This window comes from Ranitomeya variabilis, chromosome 1 (genome assembly GCF_051348905.1).
Source record: "Ranitomeya variabilis isolate aRanVar5 chromosome 1, aRanVar5.hap1, whole genome shotgun sequence".
Taxonomy (NCBI): domain Eukaryota; kingdom Metazoa; phylum Chordata; class Amphibia; order Anura; family Dendrobatidae; genus Ranitomeya; species Ranitomeya variabilis.
Genome location: NC_135232.1, coordinates 151,456,027 through 151,476,967, shown reverse-complemented (window position 1 = coordinate 151,476,967; position 20,941 = coordinate 151,456,027). Strand labels below are relative to the sequence as shown.

Here is a 20,941-nt window from a genome sequence, read left to right as displayed (position 1 = left end):
TTATTTTATGGCAGCCCAAATCCACCATATCAGAACATGGGACAATCCTAAATGGGGGAGTGTAGTGGGGGGTGGGGAGGAACAGCACAGCATCTTCTACTTCAGCATCATTATAAAACATCTAGGCAATATGAAATATTAGTGGCTCATAGGCTGGGGGTTTTGTTAGACTCCTTCCCAACGCTATTTCTCATTCATCGGCTACGGTAGAAGGTCAGAGAATTGCAAGATCTACAAGGGGCAACTCAGTTTACCTTAATTTGGGAAATCCCTCGGCTTTTTATTTTTGATCAGTTAAAAGGGTTTAGGAAATGGACTATGCCATGTTTTGGTAGGTGACCTGATTAATGAATTTTCTCAACTACAAACTGAGCTTGGGTTACCTACTCATGAGTTTTATAAATACCTTCAGCTGAGACCTTGATCTCAGGCAGAGGGACTCATCCTGGAGGGTCATATACCTAAGAATATGATAATGCACGGAATCACTACTTAGCATAACTCTAGTGGTCTGATCTCAGTATTATATAGTACTTTATTAGATCTGGTGTTGGGAAAGTATCCAGCACATTCCAAAATAAAATGGGAAAGTAGTAGGCCCTATAGAAAAAAGGTCAATGGCAAGAAATTTTGGAAAGGAAAATATCTTAATCTGGAACCTTTTTAGAAAGGCGTTGTGGAAATTATAAATAATGTTTATTCGATTCATAGTCCGTGCTCCTTTTGTGTGTATACTGGGGTATGTTGAGGACTTGACTACTGATAAATATGGTGAGATGGCTCGTATTTAATCTCTGTTATAACAAGTAACCAACTAAGATATTTTCTCCTTTAGCGAACTGTGCCTCTTTTGCACTTTGATATGACTTGTTGTACTGTGATTGGAGGGGTTGGTGGGCAGCGTTTATTATATTTGTCTGTAAGGCTACTTTCACACTTGCGTCTTATGGCGCACGTCGCAATGCGTCGTTTTGGAGAAAAAACGCATCCTGCAAAGTTGCCCGCAGGATGCGTTCTTTCTCCATAGACTTGCATTAGCGACGCATTGCGATGGATTGCCACACGTTGCATCCATCACGCGACGGATGCGTCGTGTTTTGGCAGACCGTCGGCACAAAAAAAGTTCCATGTAACGCTTTTTTGTGCGTCGCGTCCGCCATTTTCGACTGCGCATGCACGGCTTAAACTCCACCCCCTCCTCCCCGGACTGCAGAATGGGCAGCGGATGCGTTGTAAAACTGCATCCGCTGCCCACGTCTTGCAGTTATTTCACAGCGTCCGTAGGTACGTCGGCCCGACGCATTGCGACGGGCCCGTACCGACGGATCAGTGTGAAAGTAGTTTAAGTGTCCTTAATTTGAAAAATTTCAATAAAAAAAATGTTGGATTTAAATAAAAATAAAAATCTAAGAATAATAAATACATATAATTATATTACATAAGTCATATGGCTCCTTACAGTGGATGAAGTTTATTAACGGTGTCGTCATCCTGAGTTCTCTGCAGATCAGAGCGGATCTTCCGAACCAGAGGGGTGCAATAACCTTTGGCAATCTCCAGCTTTTCGGCTTTGGATATTCCATATTCCTACATTGCGATGAGCGATGGAAAAACAGCATCATAATGTGAACTTTGAAGAATTGGCGCAGTTAAATTCTCAGGCTACCCTATAAATGGATGTACTAGTTTTATGTACAAAAATAAATAAAAGCTTATTGTAAAGAAAGAAAGACAATATTCAACTTTTGGATATATTTGGACCTATTTTCTTGTAATTTTAAGGGTAATTTTTAGCAGTCTGAATCGTCACTACTACTAACTGCATTTCATCCGGACAAAGAAGTACCTAATCATATTTTCCATATGAAATGAACATAGGGTGTAATGGTCCTCTCCAGGACTGCTGGGGGTCACTGACAGCTTTAGAAATTATATTATATGACATTTCTACTATTAAACAACATGGCTGATTTCTTCTAAAACCCTGTCCACAGAGTGTGTGGTATTGCAGTTTAGGCCTATCCACTTCAACGGAGCAGACCTACAATATAGGTTTTTTTATCCTGATGAAGAGGTCGTGCAGAACCTTGAAACGCGTTGACTTGTAAAACCTGTACTATTAAATTCCTTTGATTTTATCTCGACCATCGAGCTTTTATCAGCAGCACAACTCAATGACACCACCCTTTGCACATCCTTTTTCCTATAGTTATATGTCAGGAATTTTACCCGACTTACACCGCCTGCACATGCATTGTATAGCCATACAGTGTCTTAAGTCATACATACGATATAATTTTTCCAATGGTGGGCACAGTATAAGAAGCACAGTCTTGTCTTAAGGTACCGTCACACTAAACGATATCGCTAGCGATCCGTGACGTTGCAGCGTCCTCGCTAGCGATATCGTTTAGTTTGACACGCAGCAGCGATCAGGATCCTGCTGTGATGTCGCTGGTCGCTGAATAAAGTCCAGAACTTTATTTGGTCGTCCGATCGCCGTGTATCGTTGTGTTTGACACCAAAAGCAACGATACCAGCGATGTTTTACACTGGTAACCAGGGTAAACATCGGGTTACTAAGCGCAGGGCCGCGCTTAGTAACCCGATGTTTACCCTGGTTACCAGCGTAAAAGTAAAAAAAACAAACAGTACATGCTCACCTGCACGTCCCCCAGCGTCTGCTTCCTGACACTTACTGAGCGCCGGCCCTAAAGTGAAAGTGAAAGCACAGCGGTGACGTCACCGCTCTGCTGTTAGGGCCGGAGCTCAGTCAGTGTCAGGAAGCAGACGCTGGGGGACGCACAGGTGAGCATGTACTGTTTGTTTTTTTTACTTTTACGCTGGTAACCAGGGTAAACATCGGGTTACTAAGCGCGGCCCTGCGCTTCGCAACCCGATGTTTACCCTGGTTACCGGGGGACCTCGGCATCGTTGGTCGCTGGAGAGCGGTCTGTGTGACAGCTCTCCAGCGATCAAACAGCGACGCTGCAGCGATCGGCATCGTTGTCGCTATCGCTGCAGCGTCGCTTAATGTGACGGTACCTTTACACTGGACAGACAAAGGTCAACACGACACTTTATTGGCCCCAGTTGGACGACTCTGCTCCGGTTCTACAACAGATTAACTACAGATATGAGAGCATGCTCAGTGCAACTGCTTGCCTTTAACCCCTTCATGCAGTGGCCATTTTCTTGTGTGTTTTCCCTTCTTCCATAACTTTTTATATATTTCCATCGATATAGCCGCATGGTGGCTTGATTTTTTGTAGGACAAGTTGTACTTTTGAACAACAGCACTCATTCTACCACATAGTGCACTGAAAAACGGGAAAATAATTCAAAGTGCACTGAAATTGCAACAAAAAGTGCAATTTCACAATTTTTTTTTATTTACCATGTCCTAATTAATACAGTAAATTTGACCAGGCAATACGATTCTTCAGATGAATAAATACCAAACACGTATAGTGGTTTTTTGTTTTTTTTTAAGTGTGAAAAAAATGGAGGAATTCGTAAAAAAAAACAAAAAAACAAACAACTTTCTTGTGTTGCCATTTTCCGATACCTGTAACAGATTCATTTTTCAGGACATGGGGCTGTGTAAGGGCAGTGTTGGTAAGGGGTTAAGTTATCTGCACATACAATTTTTTGTGTGTGGCTGAATACTACCCACCTGAGGGATAACTATATCAGCTAGTGCCTTGGAGACCCTGTACAGCTCCATCGTGTTCTCCAGTTTCAGTGAGTAGTTATGCTGCACATCGTACTTTATGCAGTCATATATGTCGGGTATCTTGCTGATGTCATATCTTCCATTTTTGGTCTTGAAATCCTTTTCTAATTTGCACCATCTGCGCAGCATCAGATCAAGGGTCTCGCTGTGATAAAGTTGAATATCTGTAGATTAAAAAGATAAATGATTCAAGTGCTTGTTATGACAAACATAACTTTGTCTAAAGGTGTCGAAACATGTGTGATGCATGAGCTAATAAGATGCATATGATCAAACCAGACAGGCGTCTTATAGCTGCGACTACTCTCCGCTGTTACATGTGAGGGTCACTGTATGTTCCCCCCAGGATGCGCACGGAGGAGTATTTAGGCCATGAGAGTGCATTGCAGTCACAGGTGTAGCTGTGGTTGCAATGCAGACTAAAGCGAGTATAGGTCTTTGACATGCTGGTTGTCCAAGGCAGATTAAGGGAAAACCTGCTCTGGGCTTTTTGTGTTTTGAAATGGTCTACAGGATCGTAGTCGTGCAGTCCGTTTCATTCCTGGCCGGGTTTTCCATGTGGCTGAAGTCCACATATTCAAGTTAAATACCCTGCAGTATAGGGTTTGGGTGTGTCAGGTTCAGAGTCAGTGTCAGTCTGGTATTGGCAGGAGTACAGAGCAGGAGGCTCTGCTGAGCCCCATGCTGTGTGAGGCAACACAGGCCAGCGGAACGAATTGACCAAGGCAGCTGAAAAGCGGTGTAGTCTCCCACAGCAACTGTTCTCAGGAGGAGGACTGGCGTGTTTAGTGACTGTAAAGTGGAGGATATGGTTCCAGGCTGCGATCCGGAGGATATTGTGTACTGTGTAATGCTGTGAGTAAAGAAACATTAACACGGCGGTCCAGTCACCCACGGCAACCGGTCAGAGGTAGACTGGCGTGTTTAGTGACTGTAATCCAGAGGATATGCGCCCGGCTGTGATCCGGAGGATACCGTGTGCGGTGTTTATATGAGTTGAACATTAAAGAGACGTTTTGCTTTGAACTTTGCTGGGTCACTGCCTCATCACTGCATAAGTGTGCTACCGCTGCATTACCCCGCACAAAACCCCAAGGCAAGGAAATATGGGATCTTTGAAGCCCATCATTCTGAAAGTGACAGATTGTATACTTCCATACCTGCGTATTTTGGATCCTCCATTTTCTGCCGGCTCTGCGTTGTCAGGCTTTGAATTAAAGAGTACACTATGTCACAAGTCTTCACCGGATTCTTTATAATCTGCATTGATTTAACCTGTGAGATGCTCCCAGTTGGAGTTAGCTAATGGAAGAAATTAAGAAAATTTAACTTGCTTGTTTTCATGGCCATATACTATATTATGACTGGTACACTACATGTAACAAAAAGACACCTGTCTATTAATGGGGCTGTCCAGCCAGAAATGAAAAAGTCTACAGACTGCCAAATTGTGACATTGCACACTGTCACGATTCCCTGGGTTCCCATGCCGGTAGGTGGTGATGTGACCACATGTATGAATTTGTACATATACTGTCAAGTACGATGACTAGTCTCATCCAGCTCAGCTCACTCCTATCCTAGAGAGAAGAGCGAATCCATTCGATACATGACCACAAGTATGCAACAACACAGGGGATTGAATCGTGACAGTGTGCACACTGTCATCATTTGGCAGTCTGCAGCCACATAGAGCGGACTGCAGACATTTCTTTTCAGCCAAGTCAACCCCTTAAAGTTTTACCAGTAATCATATAGTTCACCCAGATCACATCATGGCAAAGCAGGAAGAACCATTTAGGAAACAGTTTCCCGCTTTTCCAGGACTGGTCATGTCCTGACATTTGCAGTAAATACAAAACTTTCACAAAGTGGTAATATGCCTGTGAACGAAGCCTCCCATTTACCTTCTCATAGTCCTCAACACTAAAATCTCGATCCCTCTGAAGAATCTCATGCAGTCTTGCTTTCACTCGATGCTGACAGCTACTTAATGAGTCGCTGTCACTGTCCAACAAGCCATTCATATTTGCACTCTTCACCATCTGAACCAGTATTGGGGTCAGTTCTCCTTCCAGTGCCAACAAACCCTAGAAATAAAACCACACACATTACATAAGCCACATATATATATTATACAAATCACAAAAACATCGGGTTAAAGGAAACCTGTCATGTAAGAGACGGGGTTAATAGTGTTCTAACAGTGTGGCACTCACACCGAGAGACTCACTGCTGGCAGAAAAATTAACTTAATTCCCCCTGTAGCTTCTCTTTTAGTCATGGGGCGGCACCAGCATGGCTTCAGTCACTGTTCAGTGTATAGTGCACTCCCGGCAATGAATGACAGTCGGCACAGAACCAGGGCAAAGCACCGCACCAGGGCAAAGCACCGCACCAGGGCAAAGCACCGCACCAGGGCAAAGCACCGCACCAGGGCAAAGCACCGCACCAGGGCAAAGCACCGCACCAGGGCAAAGCACCGCACCAGGGCAAAGCACAGCACCAAGGCGGAGCATCAGGGCAACAGCACCAGGGCACCTATCTAGGAGGGAAGTTTGTGTGCCACTCTGGAGCACATGCCGATGCGGACTCCTCCTAAATAGCACGCTCTGAGAAGTCGTGCCACCCGGCTGAATTGTGACGTCAGCACTTTCCCACGCACAAGCTAGGTCAAGCTGCTGCAAATATCAATTGAGCTCATTTTATTGGACCGTTCGAGTTTAATGACCCACGATACTCACCTTTCCCCACTCCCTCGTCAAAGCCACGAGCATCGGGTCCTTCATGCTGTGGGGTCTATATTTACTTAATATATGTTCTGGCAATTTTCACTGCAATCTTTTACCAGTATCTCCTGATGTTTCATTAACCTATATGTGTCTCTTGCTTTGAACATTTCATTGGAGGTTATTTTGGCTATACTTCTATATTTCCCATTACTTACCTCCTTTTGATTTGTTATTCACTGATGAGCACATGCCACGTTACTCAACACTGCCTCATTGTTCCTGCACGTACACATCGTGGGGATCACCTTACTGACGTGCAGGACAGTTTGCATACTCTCTGGCACTGCTCACTTCTGACCTGAACTCTCGTCAGTTGTGCAATATGTTGAGTATTTCTTTACTTCACTTTACGAAATTTTGCAGCTTATGATTTGCTTTACCAAACCCCACAACGTGTTTTAGTGCAGTCTTTAGCCTTGAACATTTTATCATGTCTAACCTTGATTATACAGTATGTATTAGTACATTTATAAACGGTTTTCGTTACTTTTTGGTTGCATGTCATTTCTGTAGTATCCCCTCCGGGCAGACAACTGTGATATCATATTAGATAGTATCTAATAACAGAATATATACCCGTTACGGTCTTCCTTTCTGCCCTGGTCGTCTTCTATCCCATACGACTATTGTGCTTGTGACTAGCCGGCTCAAACGTCAACTTCTGTGTTTGAAAGGGAACCGGCCTCATGAGTCACGCTGTGCAAACCACTGGCAGAACCCGGCTGAACGATGGCAACTAGGTATGTTATTCTCTGCAGCTGGAAGATCAGGCCGGCTATTCCCTGCATCACTAGTTGATTGGCGGGTCTCTGCCATGTGTGTAGGGAGAGACCTGTCAGTCACCTAGAGGCACCGGAAGAGAAAAGCCGTCCGATGGTCTACTGGACTAATCTCATCTTGTACATATGCAAACTTTTCCTGAAATGCCAGATGGGTTCAGAGAGAAACGTACCAGGCTCGGATTCATGCTGCACTGGTTTGGGCTACATGGATCACATATGCACACACATTGTTGATGGCTAATGGAGGGGCAATACAAAAAAAACAATTGCTGGAGAGATGCTTAAAACAGTCATATGTAATCGCCAACTAAGGCCATAAAATAATGTTATTGGAGGTGAACGAAATAAAAAAACAAAAACAAAATACTTTTGCAAATGCTGCAGCTGTCATCTGGACTCTTCCTTCATCCGATGCATAGATTTTTAGATCATGTCGATAAGTACTGTGTAACCGCAAAAGGCCACAGCCAGGAAATCCAGCATAGTCTCCTAGGAAACAGCATATGTCATTACATTCATCGTACAAGAACAATTAAGATAGAAAAATCCCATCAGTTCCTCCTTTAATAACCTTCTCTATTCTGATCCAGATATCTCTATAGAAACAAAACTATGAGATAGTAATTATATATCCATGTGTTACAGGACATAAGCAATTCTCCCTCCTTCTCACCATCCTGAGTCTGGCGGTAAGGCAACTGGCTGCAGCAGGAGCCTCCCCCCTCTACTCGGTCTGCAATGGGAGACAAACAATAAAGCCCAACTACTCACCTTTTTTGTTAGGCAACCAAAATTAAGGGGACTAGGAAGAGATCAGCAGGAAAGACTGTTTCTCAGCAACATTTCTACAAGAATATTTGCTGAAAGAGGACCGGTCACTTGTACAAACACAGCGAGTTTAATACCTTGCAAAAATTCCCGCAGTCCGGATTCTACAACATTTTTCTGGTTTGCCCCGAGTTCTTCCATTGCAGAGATATTCACAATTATTGCTTTTGGAGTGCAATATGTGAAATCTCGGCATGTAATGCTACTGGGCGTTTCCTCAGAATCTATTTAGGATCGTACGTCTTCACCCCTCCATCCCAGGCTCTGTCAAGCACAGCTCGGCAGCAGATCTACTATTAGTCTTAGATATTGCCGAAGCGTGATTGGCAGCATTTTGGAGGGAGATTTAAAAGTGCACGCCCCCACACCAAAAAAAGACTCTGAAGAAACATTCAGATGCATTACAAGCAGAGATTTCACATACTGTGCTCTAAAAGCCAAAAATGTGAATCTCTCTGCAATGGAGCAAAACAGCAGTAAACTGAAAAACAAAAAGGTAGCAGAATCAAAGCAGGATTTTTACAAGTCATTCAACTATTTTTTTAAGCAAATGACAGGTTCTCTATAGGGAGTAGCAACATAGAAGAAAACTAGCTCAGTAGTTAAAATGAAACTCACTGACTGCAAAATTCCTACTTTATCAATTTCCTCAAAAAAGGGTGTTTAATTAGGAGGACTACTATGGATTGATATCATATTTTTCGATGTGGGAACTTGGGATCGGTTGGTTAATATGGGTTGTGTGACTTTATATCTGGGTACACAAATATAATACTATATGCAAGTCCAGACACCATGAACTAGTCTGCTAATTCTCCAGGTCTTCCATTCTGCCGCACAACTTACCCACCTACATGGCCCAGTACTTCAGCCCTAAATGAGTACTACAGTGAATAGCTCACTTTTACCTTTTAATGGCAGCAGCATTACAAAGAATAAGAATGGTCACTTTATTTTTGAGGGTGTTAGCAGGTCATCGCCCTCCATCTTACAGTAGTGCTCCAAGCAGAACAGTTTAAAGGGGTTGCCGCCATATTAAATGGAATCTGTCAGCAGGTTTTGCCATCTCATCTGAGAGCAGCATATTGCAGGCAAAAAGAAGTTGAATCCAACGATGTATCACAGATTACTGGGTGCAGTGGTTCTGACACAATCAGAGCTTTTAGATTTAGAATGAAGCAAAGCGGAGAAAGCGAGCCCCGCCCACACCCCCGCCCACACCCCAAGCTGACCCCGCCCACACCAGGCTCTCTGTGTACAAAGTCCATAGACAGTGAGGTGCTTATCACAGGGGAAGGAGGCATTGCTGGACTAGTCTGGCAATTTTAATCTTCGTGATAAATCCTTCACAGTCCGTAAACAAATGCACGCACTTTGACAAGTGACACATCCCTGAATTCTGTGCTTCAGCCTCTATCTCTTGCTCTCTTCAGATTACATAGCAAAAATGGTTGACAGATTCCTTTAAAGGAACGGCAGATTGTTAGGTCAGTTGGACCAAGTACTGAGCTAGTCTAGTAATTACTAAATGGTGGCACACTCCAAGGTGGGAATAAATCTTTTCCCCAGTGGAGTAGATTGTCAGAGCTTTTAGAAAGGACATACGGTACCTCTGGCAGCCTATTTCCCATCTCTATACAATACAGGCACAACAGCTAAAGCACAGTTCACACTAATGCATCTATTGTCTGTAAGCATTTTACCTACAGATGAGAGCATTTATCAGCATTCTAGGGTAATCTGTACAATTACCTTGTCCTCCAGGATACATGCACCGGAAAGCCCTGCCAAGCTCCTCCGCTTGAATCCGGCCTGCAGGGGTCAGTTCACCACCCCACTTTAGGACTAAAAGCAAAGATGGTTCATCTCTTCGACAGTCTGTGTAATGGATTTTTGCATTATGACTGTATTCTTCAATGTCATAATTAGAATATGAATCCATTATTCCTCAACCAAAACTCACCTTCCTCTTCGCTGGACGTCTTAGGGCACCCATGTGGCAGATATGTTAGCTGAACCTTACGATTTATTCCAGAAAAGTGGCCATACCTGGTGAATGAGGAAAAAAATACTCCATGTAAAAAGAAAAAATGTACGATAAGCAATTCTCACCAATTATGATACAACTCATATTTAGACAGACGCCATTGATCAGCAAACTGCTTTAGCTCTTTTATTACTTTTATAGAGCGTAAAGCAAACTATTTAGTGAATCTTTTTTTTTTTTTTTTAGATCAGAATTTTTATTAACAGAAGTCAAGTTGACAGACAAAACAGTTGTGTCAAAAAAGGTGAATAAACATGTTTACAAAAAGTTTTGAAACAAAACCCCCAATTACCCACCTTCACCTCCCCCTTTCCAAAAAGCCTTTATAAACAAGAATAGGACAATAGCATACATTGCTTACATAATAAAGCCACATTCCTTGGAATCAGGTCCTCTCCATCCAAGGTTTCCAAAGTGTTTCAAAAGTTTTCACACTTTTTTCCTTTTTTCATTAATACCCTTTTCCACACTAATAACCATATCAGACTGTCTATAAAATTCCTGCAGAGTCGGCGGTACCTCACTCAACCAGTGCCTGGCAATTAGCTTTCGAACAACATACAATAATCTAGCTATGGCCACTTTATGAGGAGTTGGAACTCGGATCTCTTCCACATATCCCAAAATATATATCACAGGATCGCTTAATTGCACAGCCATAACGTAGATTGCCATAACATGTGTAGAATCCCTGCCCCCTCGGACTGGCACCTAGGACACTCGGATGTCTGTCTCAGCCCTGCCTTATATAGCCTATCTGGAGTTCTATATTCTCTGAAGCACATGTATTTACGAAAGTCTACTGGGCTCACTTAATGATAATTGGGGAATATACTCCATGATATCCTCCCATTTATCCTCCTCTATCCTTCGCAACTCTTCCTTCCATTTCTCTTTTGCTTTAATAGGGACTCTATTAAGAAAGGTATATACAGTAACAAATCCCTATAAATATCCGAGACTACCCCTTTTGTTCCTCCTGTCGCACAGACATAGTCTACCAGAATATCTCTATAAATTCTCATGTCAACAGTTTTCATCTGCCTCCCATACCTTTTGAACCAATGTCAAAGTAGGATAGGCCGTTCGAAACCTCCTGAATCCCCCAGCCTCCAAGCCCTGAACCAATGGGACCCTTCCCACCAACCAAACCAAAATCCGCTGGACGGAGCCCAACCCATTCTCCTCTCTCCAACCTCTCATCTGCTGACCCTGCGCTGCCAAAAAGTAGATCCAGGGATTCGGAAGGGCCAGTCCCCCCACCCCCCATCTTTAGGTCTCTGAAGCAATTCCAGCCTAATTCTTGGCTGTTTCTTCCACCAGACAAGGTCTAGAAATATAGAATTAATGGTATGAAACCATTTTCGGGGCAACCAAACGGGGGAATTATGCAATACATACAATAATTGGGGCATAAGAATCATTTTAATTAAGTTTATCCTTCCCACCACTGAAAGATATAATTTGCACTACGCCCCTATTTTCTTTCTAAACCTGTCCAACAATGGGGACAGATTCAGATCGACGTAACTCGAAAGAGGGAGAGACACCTGAACACCCAGATACTTAAACTGTGAGACCACTGTCAGCTTACTACCTTCCCCTAATATCGGGATGTCCTCACCCCCTTTATCCACTATCAAAATATTTGACTTCTCCCAATTGATTTCAAGACCCGATATATCACCAAATATCCTGAGAATATTCATCGCACCCTCCAAGGCCTCTCCAGAATTTTCTAAAAATAGTAGGATGTCGTCTGCATATAGGGCTATTTTATCCTCTATCATGCCATACCAAAACCCCTTAACCGAAACCTTATTCTCTGTGCTAGGGGTCCACTGCCAGCATAAAAAGCAGCGGAGACAGCGGACACCCCTGCCTAGTCCCCCTATATAAATCAAAACTTCCAGACAGCTCACCGTTAACTCTCACCCTAGCAGTCAGAAAAGAGTACAACAACCTCACCCACGAGACAAAAGTCGGCCCAAAACCAAAAGACCTCAGAACCTCCCAAAGATAGCACCATTCAACACTATCAAACACTTTACGCGCATCCAGTGAGACTACAATTCTATTACCCTCGTTGTCCGACGGCAGCTGCAAGTTAATGAATAATCTACATAAATTAATCGCTGTAGACTTATTCGGCATAAAACCAGATTGATCAGGATGGACCAGATTCTGGACCACACTTGCCAAACGGCTAGCCACTACCTTAGCCAAAATCTTAACATCCGCCGTCAACAACGAAATTGGCCTATAGGGCTCCGCCAATCCCGGGTCTTTACCTTCCTTTAAAATGACCACTACTATCGCCTCTCTCATAGACGCCGGCAGCTCTCCCTCCTGCAGCGCCACATCAAAGACGGTCTTTAATTTAGCCACTGAAATCTCCGATAAATTCTTATATATCTCCACCGGGAGTCCTTCGGCTCCAGGAGCCTTGTTATTAGTCATTGACATGATAGCAAGTTTAATCTCCTCCTCCGTTATAGGTTCATCCAACCTCCTCCTATCATATTCCCCGATCTTGGGAAACCTTGCCTCACTCAAGTTTTCAAATGTCCCCCAATGTAGACCTCAACCCAGATGAATACAGTTGTTCATAAAAACTTCTAAACTTACCCAGGATATCTACTACATCTGTCAACACAGTCCTCTAATCTGTTCTTAGTTTTACACATACGATGGGTTCTTTGGCCATGTGCACACGTTCAGTATTTTTCGCGTTTTTTTCGCGTTTTTTCGCTATAAAAACGCGAAAAAAACGCTAATATATGCCTCCCATTATTTTCAGTGTATTCCTCATTTTTTGTGCAAATGTAGCCTTTTTTTCCGCGAAAAAATCGCATCGCGGAAAAAAAAGCAACATGTTCATTAAAATGCGGAATTGCAGGGGATTCCGCACACCTAGGGGTCCATTGATCTGCTTACTTCCCGCACGGGGCTGTGCCCACGATGCGGGAAGTAAGCAGATTATGTGCGGTTGGTACCCAGGGTGGAGGAGAGGAGACTCTCCTCCACGCACTGGGCACCATATAAGTGGTCAAAAAATAAGAATTAAAATAAAAAATAGTCCTATACTCACCCTCTGATGGCCCCCGAAGTGTTCCCGCCTGTGTGCTGCACGCTGGCTTCGGTTCCTGTAGCTGGTGTGCGGTGAAGGACCTTGCCGAATGACGTCACTGTCCTGTGATTGGCCGAGACCGCTCACGTGACCGTGACGTCATGGAAGGCCCTGCGCGCACACATCAGCTATACGGAACGGACGCCGGTGAGGAGATCTGATGTCTGGGTGAGTATAAGCATTTTTTTTATTTTTTTTATTATTTTTAAACGTTCTATCTTTTACTATAGATGCTGCAAAAGCTGCATCTATAGTAACAAGTTGGTCACACTTGTCAAACGCTATGTTTGACAAGTGTGACCAACTTGTCAGTCAGTTGTCTAAGCGATGCTACAGATCGCTTGGAAAACTTTAGCATTCTGCAAGCTAATTACGCTTGCAGAATGCTAAAAAAACGCAAAAAAAAACGGAAAAAAAACGCAAAAAAAAAAATGCGGATTTCTTGCAGAAAATTTCCGGTTTTCTTCAGGAAATTTCTGCAAGAAATCCGCAACGTGTGCACATACCCTTTCTGTGACGCTGTTATCACCGAGAGCAAGTGCCCCAATCTTTCTCCTTCCTCAAAAAAACTGTAATTTCTGAAAAGCTCTTCTCTCCGCTTTTTTCATATACATCTTATTAACCGCTTCCTGGGCTTCCCTAAATCTATATTGAATTGCCTCCGATAGGTCCGACAACATGTCCCTTTCTGCTCTTTCTAGTGTTTCTATAATCTCCTTATCTTCCATTCTAGTCTTGGATTTACGCCTACAAATCTCGCTAAAAAGAAGGCCCCTCAGAAAGGCCTTCATTGATTCTGTTAATCTTTAGAAAAAATAAAATTCCAATTTAAGACCAGTCGTGGCTCAAGTATTTCTATAATGACCACTTCATTTTCACTGTACTCAGAATCCTTTAGAAAAGAACCATCTTCCAATGTGTGTGAAAAAAATAAAAAGAAAAAAGTTTGGCAAGTCTGCAATTTTTTATTTATTTTTTTAAGCTGGAGAAACGTTTATGACCAATTACTATGATCTCACAAATCACAGTGAATGCAGCCAATGTGACAGTACACTAGGCTGTAGAGACACATACAGCGGGTGAAATAAGTATTTAACACATCACCAATATTCTAAGTATCTATACTTCTAAAAGTGCTATTGAAATGAAAGTCTCACCAAATGTTGGTGTCGGTAACAACCCATCCAATCCACACAAACAAAGAAATCAAACCATAGATGACCATAAATGAAGTTACGGTATGTTTAATAAAGAGAAACAACACAGGAAAAAAGTATTGAACACATTAAGCAAAAGAGTTGCAAAAAAAAAACATGGAAAGTCAAGTCGTCAGTGGAAATCTATCAATAATTAGAAAGCAACCCTGCCACTTAGTGAAAAATAATAACAGCTGATTCAACTGATGACCTATAGAAAGGTGTGTCTCATTACCAAGGTGACACACAAGGAACATCTTATGATGAATAAAACCAGTGAGCTGTCTCAAGACCCGTGCAACCTTATTGTTCCAAAACATACTGATGGCATTGGTTACAGAAGCATTTCTAAACAACTGAAGGTTCCAGAGAGCACTGTTGTGGCCATAATACAGAAGTGGAGAGATCATTATTTCACCTTAAACTGGCCACAACCAGATGCTCCCTGCAATATTTCAGACAAAGGAGTGAAAGAATTATGAGAAGAGTTGTTCAAGAGCCAAGGACCACCTCTGTGGAGAGCTACAGAAAGACCTGTAATCAGCAGGTACAATTGTTTCAAAGAAAACAAGTAATGTACTCAACCTTCATGGCCTGTATGCAGCCAGTCAGCATGGCTGAACAAAAAGCATGTTCGAGAGCGTTTAAAGTTTGTTCAACAACATTTAAGGTACCTTCACACTAAACGATAACGCTAGCGATCCGTGACGTTGCAGCGTCCTGGATAGCGATATTGTTGTGTTTGACACGCAGCAGCGATCAGGATCCTGCTGCGAGATCGCTGGTCGTTGCTGAAAGTCCAGAACTTTATTTCGTCGCTGGATCTCCCGCTGACATCGCTGGATCGGTGTGTGTGACACCGATCCAGGGATGTCTTCACTGGTAACCAGGGTAAACATCGGGTTACTATGCGCAGGGCCGCGCTTAGTAACCCGATGTTTACCCTGGTTACCATTGTAAAAGTAAAAAAAAAACCACATACTCACATTCCGGTGCCCGGCATCCGCTTCCCTGCACTCCTCCTGCATCCTGTGTAAGTGCCGGCCGTAAAGCAGAGCGGTGACGTCACCGCTGTGCTCTGTGGGAGATGCCGGAGATGTTCGGCGCTGACACAGGATGCAGGAGGAGTGCAGGGAAGCGGACGCCGGGCACCGGAATGTGAGTATGTGTTTTTTTTTTTACTTTTACAATGGTAACCAGGGTAAACATCGGGCTACTAAGCTCAGCCCTGCGCTTAGTAACCCGATGTTTACCCTGGTTACCAGGGGACTTCGGCATCGTTGGTCGCTGGAGAGCCGTCTGTGTGACAGCTCTCCAGCGACCACACAGCGACGCTGCAGCGATCGGCATCGCTGTCTGTATCGCTGCAGCGTCGCTTAGTGTGAAGGTACCTTTAGACATGCCTGTGAAATATTGGGAGAATATAGTCTGGTCAGATTAGATAAAAATGGAACTCTTTGGATGCCGTAATACACACCATGTTAAACCCCCATACCAACAGTGAAGTTTGAAGATGGGAACATCATGGTGTGGGGCAGTTTTTCAGCATATGCTACTTACAAACATAATAGAATTGAAGGAATGATGAATGGACAAATGTTTAGACACATTCTGGATAAAAATCTGCTGCCATCAACCAGGTTGACGAAGATGTGACACGGGTGGACATTTCAGCAAGATAATGATGACAAACACACAGGGAAGAAAACACTCAATGGATTTCAGAGAAAGAAAATAAAGCAGCTATAATGTCCCAGCCAATCACCTGACCTGAATCCTATAGAAAATGTATGGAAGGAACTAAAGCTCAGAGTTCATAGGAGGAGCCCACGAAAACTTCAGAATTTCAAGAGTGTTTGTGGAAGAATGGGCCAAAATCACACCTGAACAATGCCTGCGTCTAGTTTCTCCATACGAAGGCATCTTGAAGCGGTCATCACCAACAATGGCTTGTGTCATTTCTCATTATTATACATAATTTATGGATATCGATGGTTTGATTTACTTGTTTGTGTGCATTGGATGGGTTGTTACCGGCATCTAGAGAGAATTTCAAGTCGAGAGCACCTTTAGAAATATATTTACTTGGAAAATTGGTGACGTGTTCAATACTTATTTCACTCACTATATAGCTTAACAGCCTAAAGGGGTGGTCCGAAGGCAAAGTAATGTTGCTCTTAAATCCCTTTCTATTTATTGCCATAATATACACCAATTTCTAATATATATGCTTTAAAAATACCCTACTGTTCCCCAACTACACCATCTAACAGCTATTGTATTTGTTTTTCAATTTCTTGTCTGATGACGACTCGTTTCACCAGTAATGCTGGGATACTCAAAATGCCATCAGGGGGCAGAGGTAGCAGTCACTACCCCTTCCCTGAAACCAAGCGTCATCAGTAACGCTCGTTTCAGGAGCTGTGCAATCTCCCCTGTGCACAGAGCTGTCCCTACACTGCCCCCCTGCCATCTGCTGTGTGGACAGCATCTGCTCTGTTGTCGGCTTATGAACAGTAGTAAGCCGGCAGCAGTGCGATGTCACTATTCTAGGCGGTGCAAGAGATTAGTGCTGCCCCATCAGATGATGTCACTAGCCTCTGCCGTGCTGTTACTGACTTATTCCCATTCCTAAGATAACAGAGTGGATATTGTGCACAGTGGGACAGAGTGGGGACAGAGCTGTGAACAGAGGTGAGAGAGCAGGGACAGCACTGTGCACAGAGGGAGACAACGTAGGGACAGCATAGCCCCTAAATCAAGTGCCACTGATGACGCTTCATTTCAGGAATGGGCAGGGGCTGTGACAGTTACTTCAGCCTCTGTCCCCTGATGACACTGAGTATCCCAGCATGCACTGGTGATACTCAAACAAATTGTCATCAGACCAGAAATAGAAAAAAAAAATTACACTAGCGGTTAGTGTAGTTCGGAAACGGTAGGAAATTTTTAAAGCAAGTAGATTATGGGACTAAATAGATAGGGCGTTAGTAGCAAAATAAATTTGCCTTCAAACCACCCTTTTAATGATTTATTATGGTTTCCAAAATTTAAAACTGTAAAAAAAAAAAAAAACATTGGGTGTCTGAGAATTCTGGATGACAAACTGACAACCCTGTAAGAGACCGTCGCTTGCAACTTGCATTGAAAGCTATACTGGAAATATTGCTTGCCATTTTTGATCTGTCACCAAAGATCTGTCAGATTTGGATTTTTTGCAACTGGCACATTGTGATCTGATCCGGTCAGATGTAGATTAACCACTAGGATCGACTAGAATGTGGCAGAACTACCTGCCGCCTGCCTTTGGCCATCGTCTCTCGTGGCTTTTTACAGAGGATGGTCAATGAACAACTATTATTGGACGCTCACTTTTCTTTAATAATGTGAAAATACAAGGACCCGCATCGGGGACCCCCTAGGAGGTCAACACCGGGGAAAGCTCCACATAACTGACAAGATGCAGTATTGCGGAAATCCAGGTCACACATCTACTTTTATCACTTAAGGTTATACCATTACTTACATTTCTAACACAGTCTTGAGCTGCTCAAGCTTTGCTTTACTTTCCTCAATTTCAGAATCGTTGTTTTGGCCAAGTTCAACAAGAAGTTGTCTTGCAATGTCCAGTACCTCCTGGTAAACATAAGCAAACATGTTAACAGGGGTTTGTAGGAAATATACTGTATATATGTATATACTTTTGGTTTAGTTTGCAATGTTAACATGGGTTGCTTATTTAGAAAGGAACCATCACTCCCAGCAGATCACATCATCCTTTATATCAGGCACAAAATGAACTTAAAGAGGAACTGACACTTCCTAAAAATAAATAAATAAATAAAATTGTGTTAAATACCTTGTAAAAAATCACTCTGCTTCCTTGATTCTGCTGCATAACTTCGTTGCAGAGATATTCCTATTTTTTCTTCGGGAGGGCAGTATGTGAAATCTCAGCTTTTCAGGCCACTTAGGTGTTTTTTTCATAATTGTCTATGTGGGTGTGGTCATTTACACCCCTCCCTCCTAGATGCAGCCAATCACAGCTCAGCAGTTGACAAAGCAGTTGCACTTCAAAGCAGAGATTTTATGTACTGAACTCCAGAAGAAACAAATGGAAATATCTATGTACTCAAGCAAAGCAGCACAAAAAGGAAGAGAGCGGCTGAATGAGAAGAGTTCAGGGATTTTTAACTAAGTATTTGATTCCATTTTTATTGAGCAAGTGAAAGGTCCCCTTTAATAAATCTATATAAAACATAGCCGGGTGAATAGAGCTTTATAGAAAAATACACAACCTACGGGCAGTCAATTAAAAGAAAACTCTTGCCTGTAACTGCTTTGGTTTCTTTAGTTTTAATTTTCCAGTCTTGTAACCATAGCATTTCTCAAAAAGATCAAAAAACCTTAAATATAAAAACAAAAGATTAAAGTTTTGATGAGAACCCAGAAAAAATATAAAACACAACCACATACACACGCATCACCACCTTAGAAAATATAGGCTTCTTACCCCTATGCATGCCTGTATGCATTCTGTAAAGGGGTTATCTGAGATTTTTTTTTTTAAATAGCTTTTTCTCTTCACAATCAACAGTATAAGCAAAGAAATGAAATTATGTAATCTTATTATACAAAAATGCTTTTCTCCACTATTCAGCCACTTTTCCCACACTTCTGCACCTCCCCGCTCAATCCCCTGTACAGATTAGGCAATTCTTGAAATTCAAAACGAAATGCAATCCATGCAATAGGTTTAAAAAAAGGTGAGATTATAAACTGCAGCCCTCTATGGAAGAGGGGAAGGGGCGAAGGAAGGAGAAGCTGCTGTGGAGAGACAGAGACTACTCAGCAATGGGTTACAATGTCCTTCATAGTGCAGCTAGTGAGGATTTAGTACAGAAATACGGGAAGGAGGCTCTCCTCTATTCTAGGTCTATGTAAAAGCTGATCGATAGAGACTGCAAAACTGCCAGATACAAGTCACAACCAGTAATAGGTGTTTAAAAAGGTGTCATTGCTCCCAGCATTTTATTGCTAGTGATATTTGCTAGTAGTAACATTTTAAGAGTAGGAAAGGTCCAGCTTCACAAACACGTAAATGTTTATTTGTGGCTGTGAAAACCAGATTAAAATATCATGATAGATACCGTAAGTCCTTAAAACATTAACGCGTTTCTGGTGCGCGACACCCTTGAAGCGGGCTCAGACGCTGAGCCCGCATCTTTCCCTGCACATGATAACTGATTTAATCAGCTGTCATGTAGCTTTAACAGGTCTGTGAGTGGATCGGAGCTCCACCAGCGGCTGAAAACCTGTTAAATTCCACGCTCCCATCGAGGCGCCCGTGATGTGATTGTGGGGCGCCGATGGCTTGTCATGACAGCCGGGGGTCTGCTGAAGATACATGTCACTGTCATTAGGATATTCCTGTGAATGTCGGCGAGTGGCCGGCGTTCATAGGAGATTGCAATTTCTGCTATACATAGCAGTGCTGAAGCACAAGCTATCAGACAATCGCAGCTTCACGTCTCCTAAGGAGACTATTAAACAACTAGATGGTGGCCTGATTCTAACGCATCGGGTATTCTAGAATATGCATGTCCACGTAGTATATTGGTCAGCCACGTAGTAGATTGCCCAGCGACGTAGTATATTGCCCAGCGACGTAGTATATTGCCCAGCGACGTAGTATATTGCCCAGCGACGTAGTATATTGCCCAGCGACGTAGTATATTGCCCAGCGACGTAGTATATTGCCCAGCGACGTAGTATACAGCACAGAGCCACGTAGTATACAGCACAGAGCCACGTAGTATATTGCCCAGTGACGTAGTATATTGCCCAGTGACGTAGTACGCAGCACAGAGCCACGAAGTATATTGCCCAGTGACGTAGTATACAGCACAGAGCCACGAAGTATATTGCCCAGTGACGTAGTATACAGCACAGAGCCATGTAGTATATTGCCCAGTGACGTAGTATATTGCCCAGTGACGTAGTACGCAGCACAGAGCCACGAAGTATATTGCCCAGTGACGTAGTATACAGCACAGAGCCACGTAGTATATTGCCCAGCCACGTAGTATATTGGGCAGTCACATAGTATATTGCCCAGCTACACAGTATATTGCCCAGACACGTATGTCACAGGTTAAAAAACAAAACAAAAAAAAAAACATACTCACCTTCCGCAGGCACGTTGTAGTTCTGTCACCTGTGTGGGGTGCAGGCGGCAGCTTCCGGTCCCAGGGTGTGATGACGTCGCGGTCACGTGACCGTGACGTCATGGCAGGTCCTTTTCCTGCAGGACCTGTGATGACGCCGCGGTCACATGACCGTGACTTCACGGCAGGTCCCTCTCGCGCAGGCCTTGTGATGACGTTGCGGTCACATAACCGTGACGTCATGGCAGGTCCTTCTCCCAGAC

The 20,941-nt window shown here is 43.2% G+C and overlaps 1 protein-coding gene across 9 annotated transcripts in view; it reads right to left on the bottom strand.

Annotated features, from left to right (window-relative positions):
• The window catches only part of PPIP5K2 (diphosphoinositol pentakisphosphate kinase 2), a 132,001-nt gene that overhangs the window by 53,446 nt on the left and 57,614 nt on the right, over positions 1-20,941 (bottom strand). For all 9 annotated transcript variants that reach the window (XM_077289823.1, XM_077289840.1, XM_077289850.1 and 6 more), the window contains 9 exons: positions 18,842-18,917; positions 18,038-18,147; positions 10,102-10,187; positions 9,891-10,016; positions 7,678-7,799; positions 5,644-5,826; positions 4,897-5,038; positions 3,677-3,900; positions 1,460-1,587 (listed from right to left, as the gene is read on the bottom strand). In XM_077289823.1, the coding sequence (XP_077145938.1) occupies positions 1,460-1,587; positions 3,677-3,900; positions 4,897-5,038; positions 5,644-5,826; positions 7,678-7,799; positions 9,891-10,016; positions 10,102-10,187; positions 18,038-18,147; positions 18,842-18,917 (1,197 nt within the window). The remainder of the gene's footprint in view (positions 1-1,459; positions 1,588-3,676; positions 3,901-4,896; positions 5,039-5,643; positions 5,827-7,677; positions 7,800-9,890; positions 10,017-10,101; positions 10,188-18,037; positions 18,148-18,841; positions 18,918-20,941) is intronic.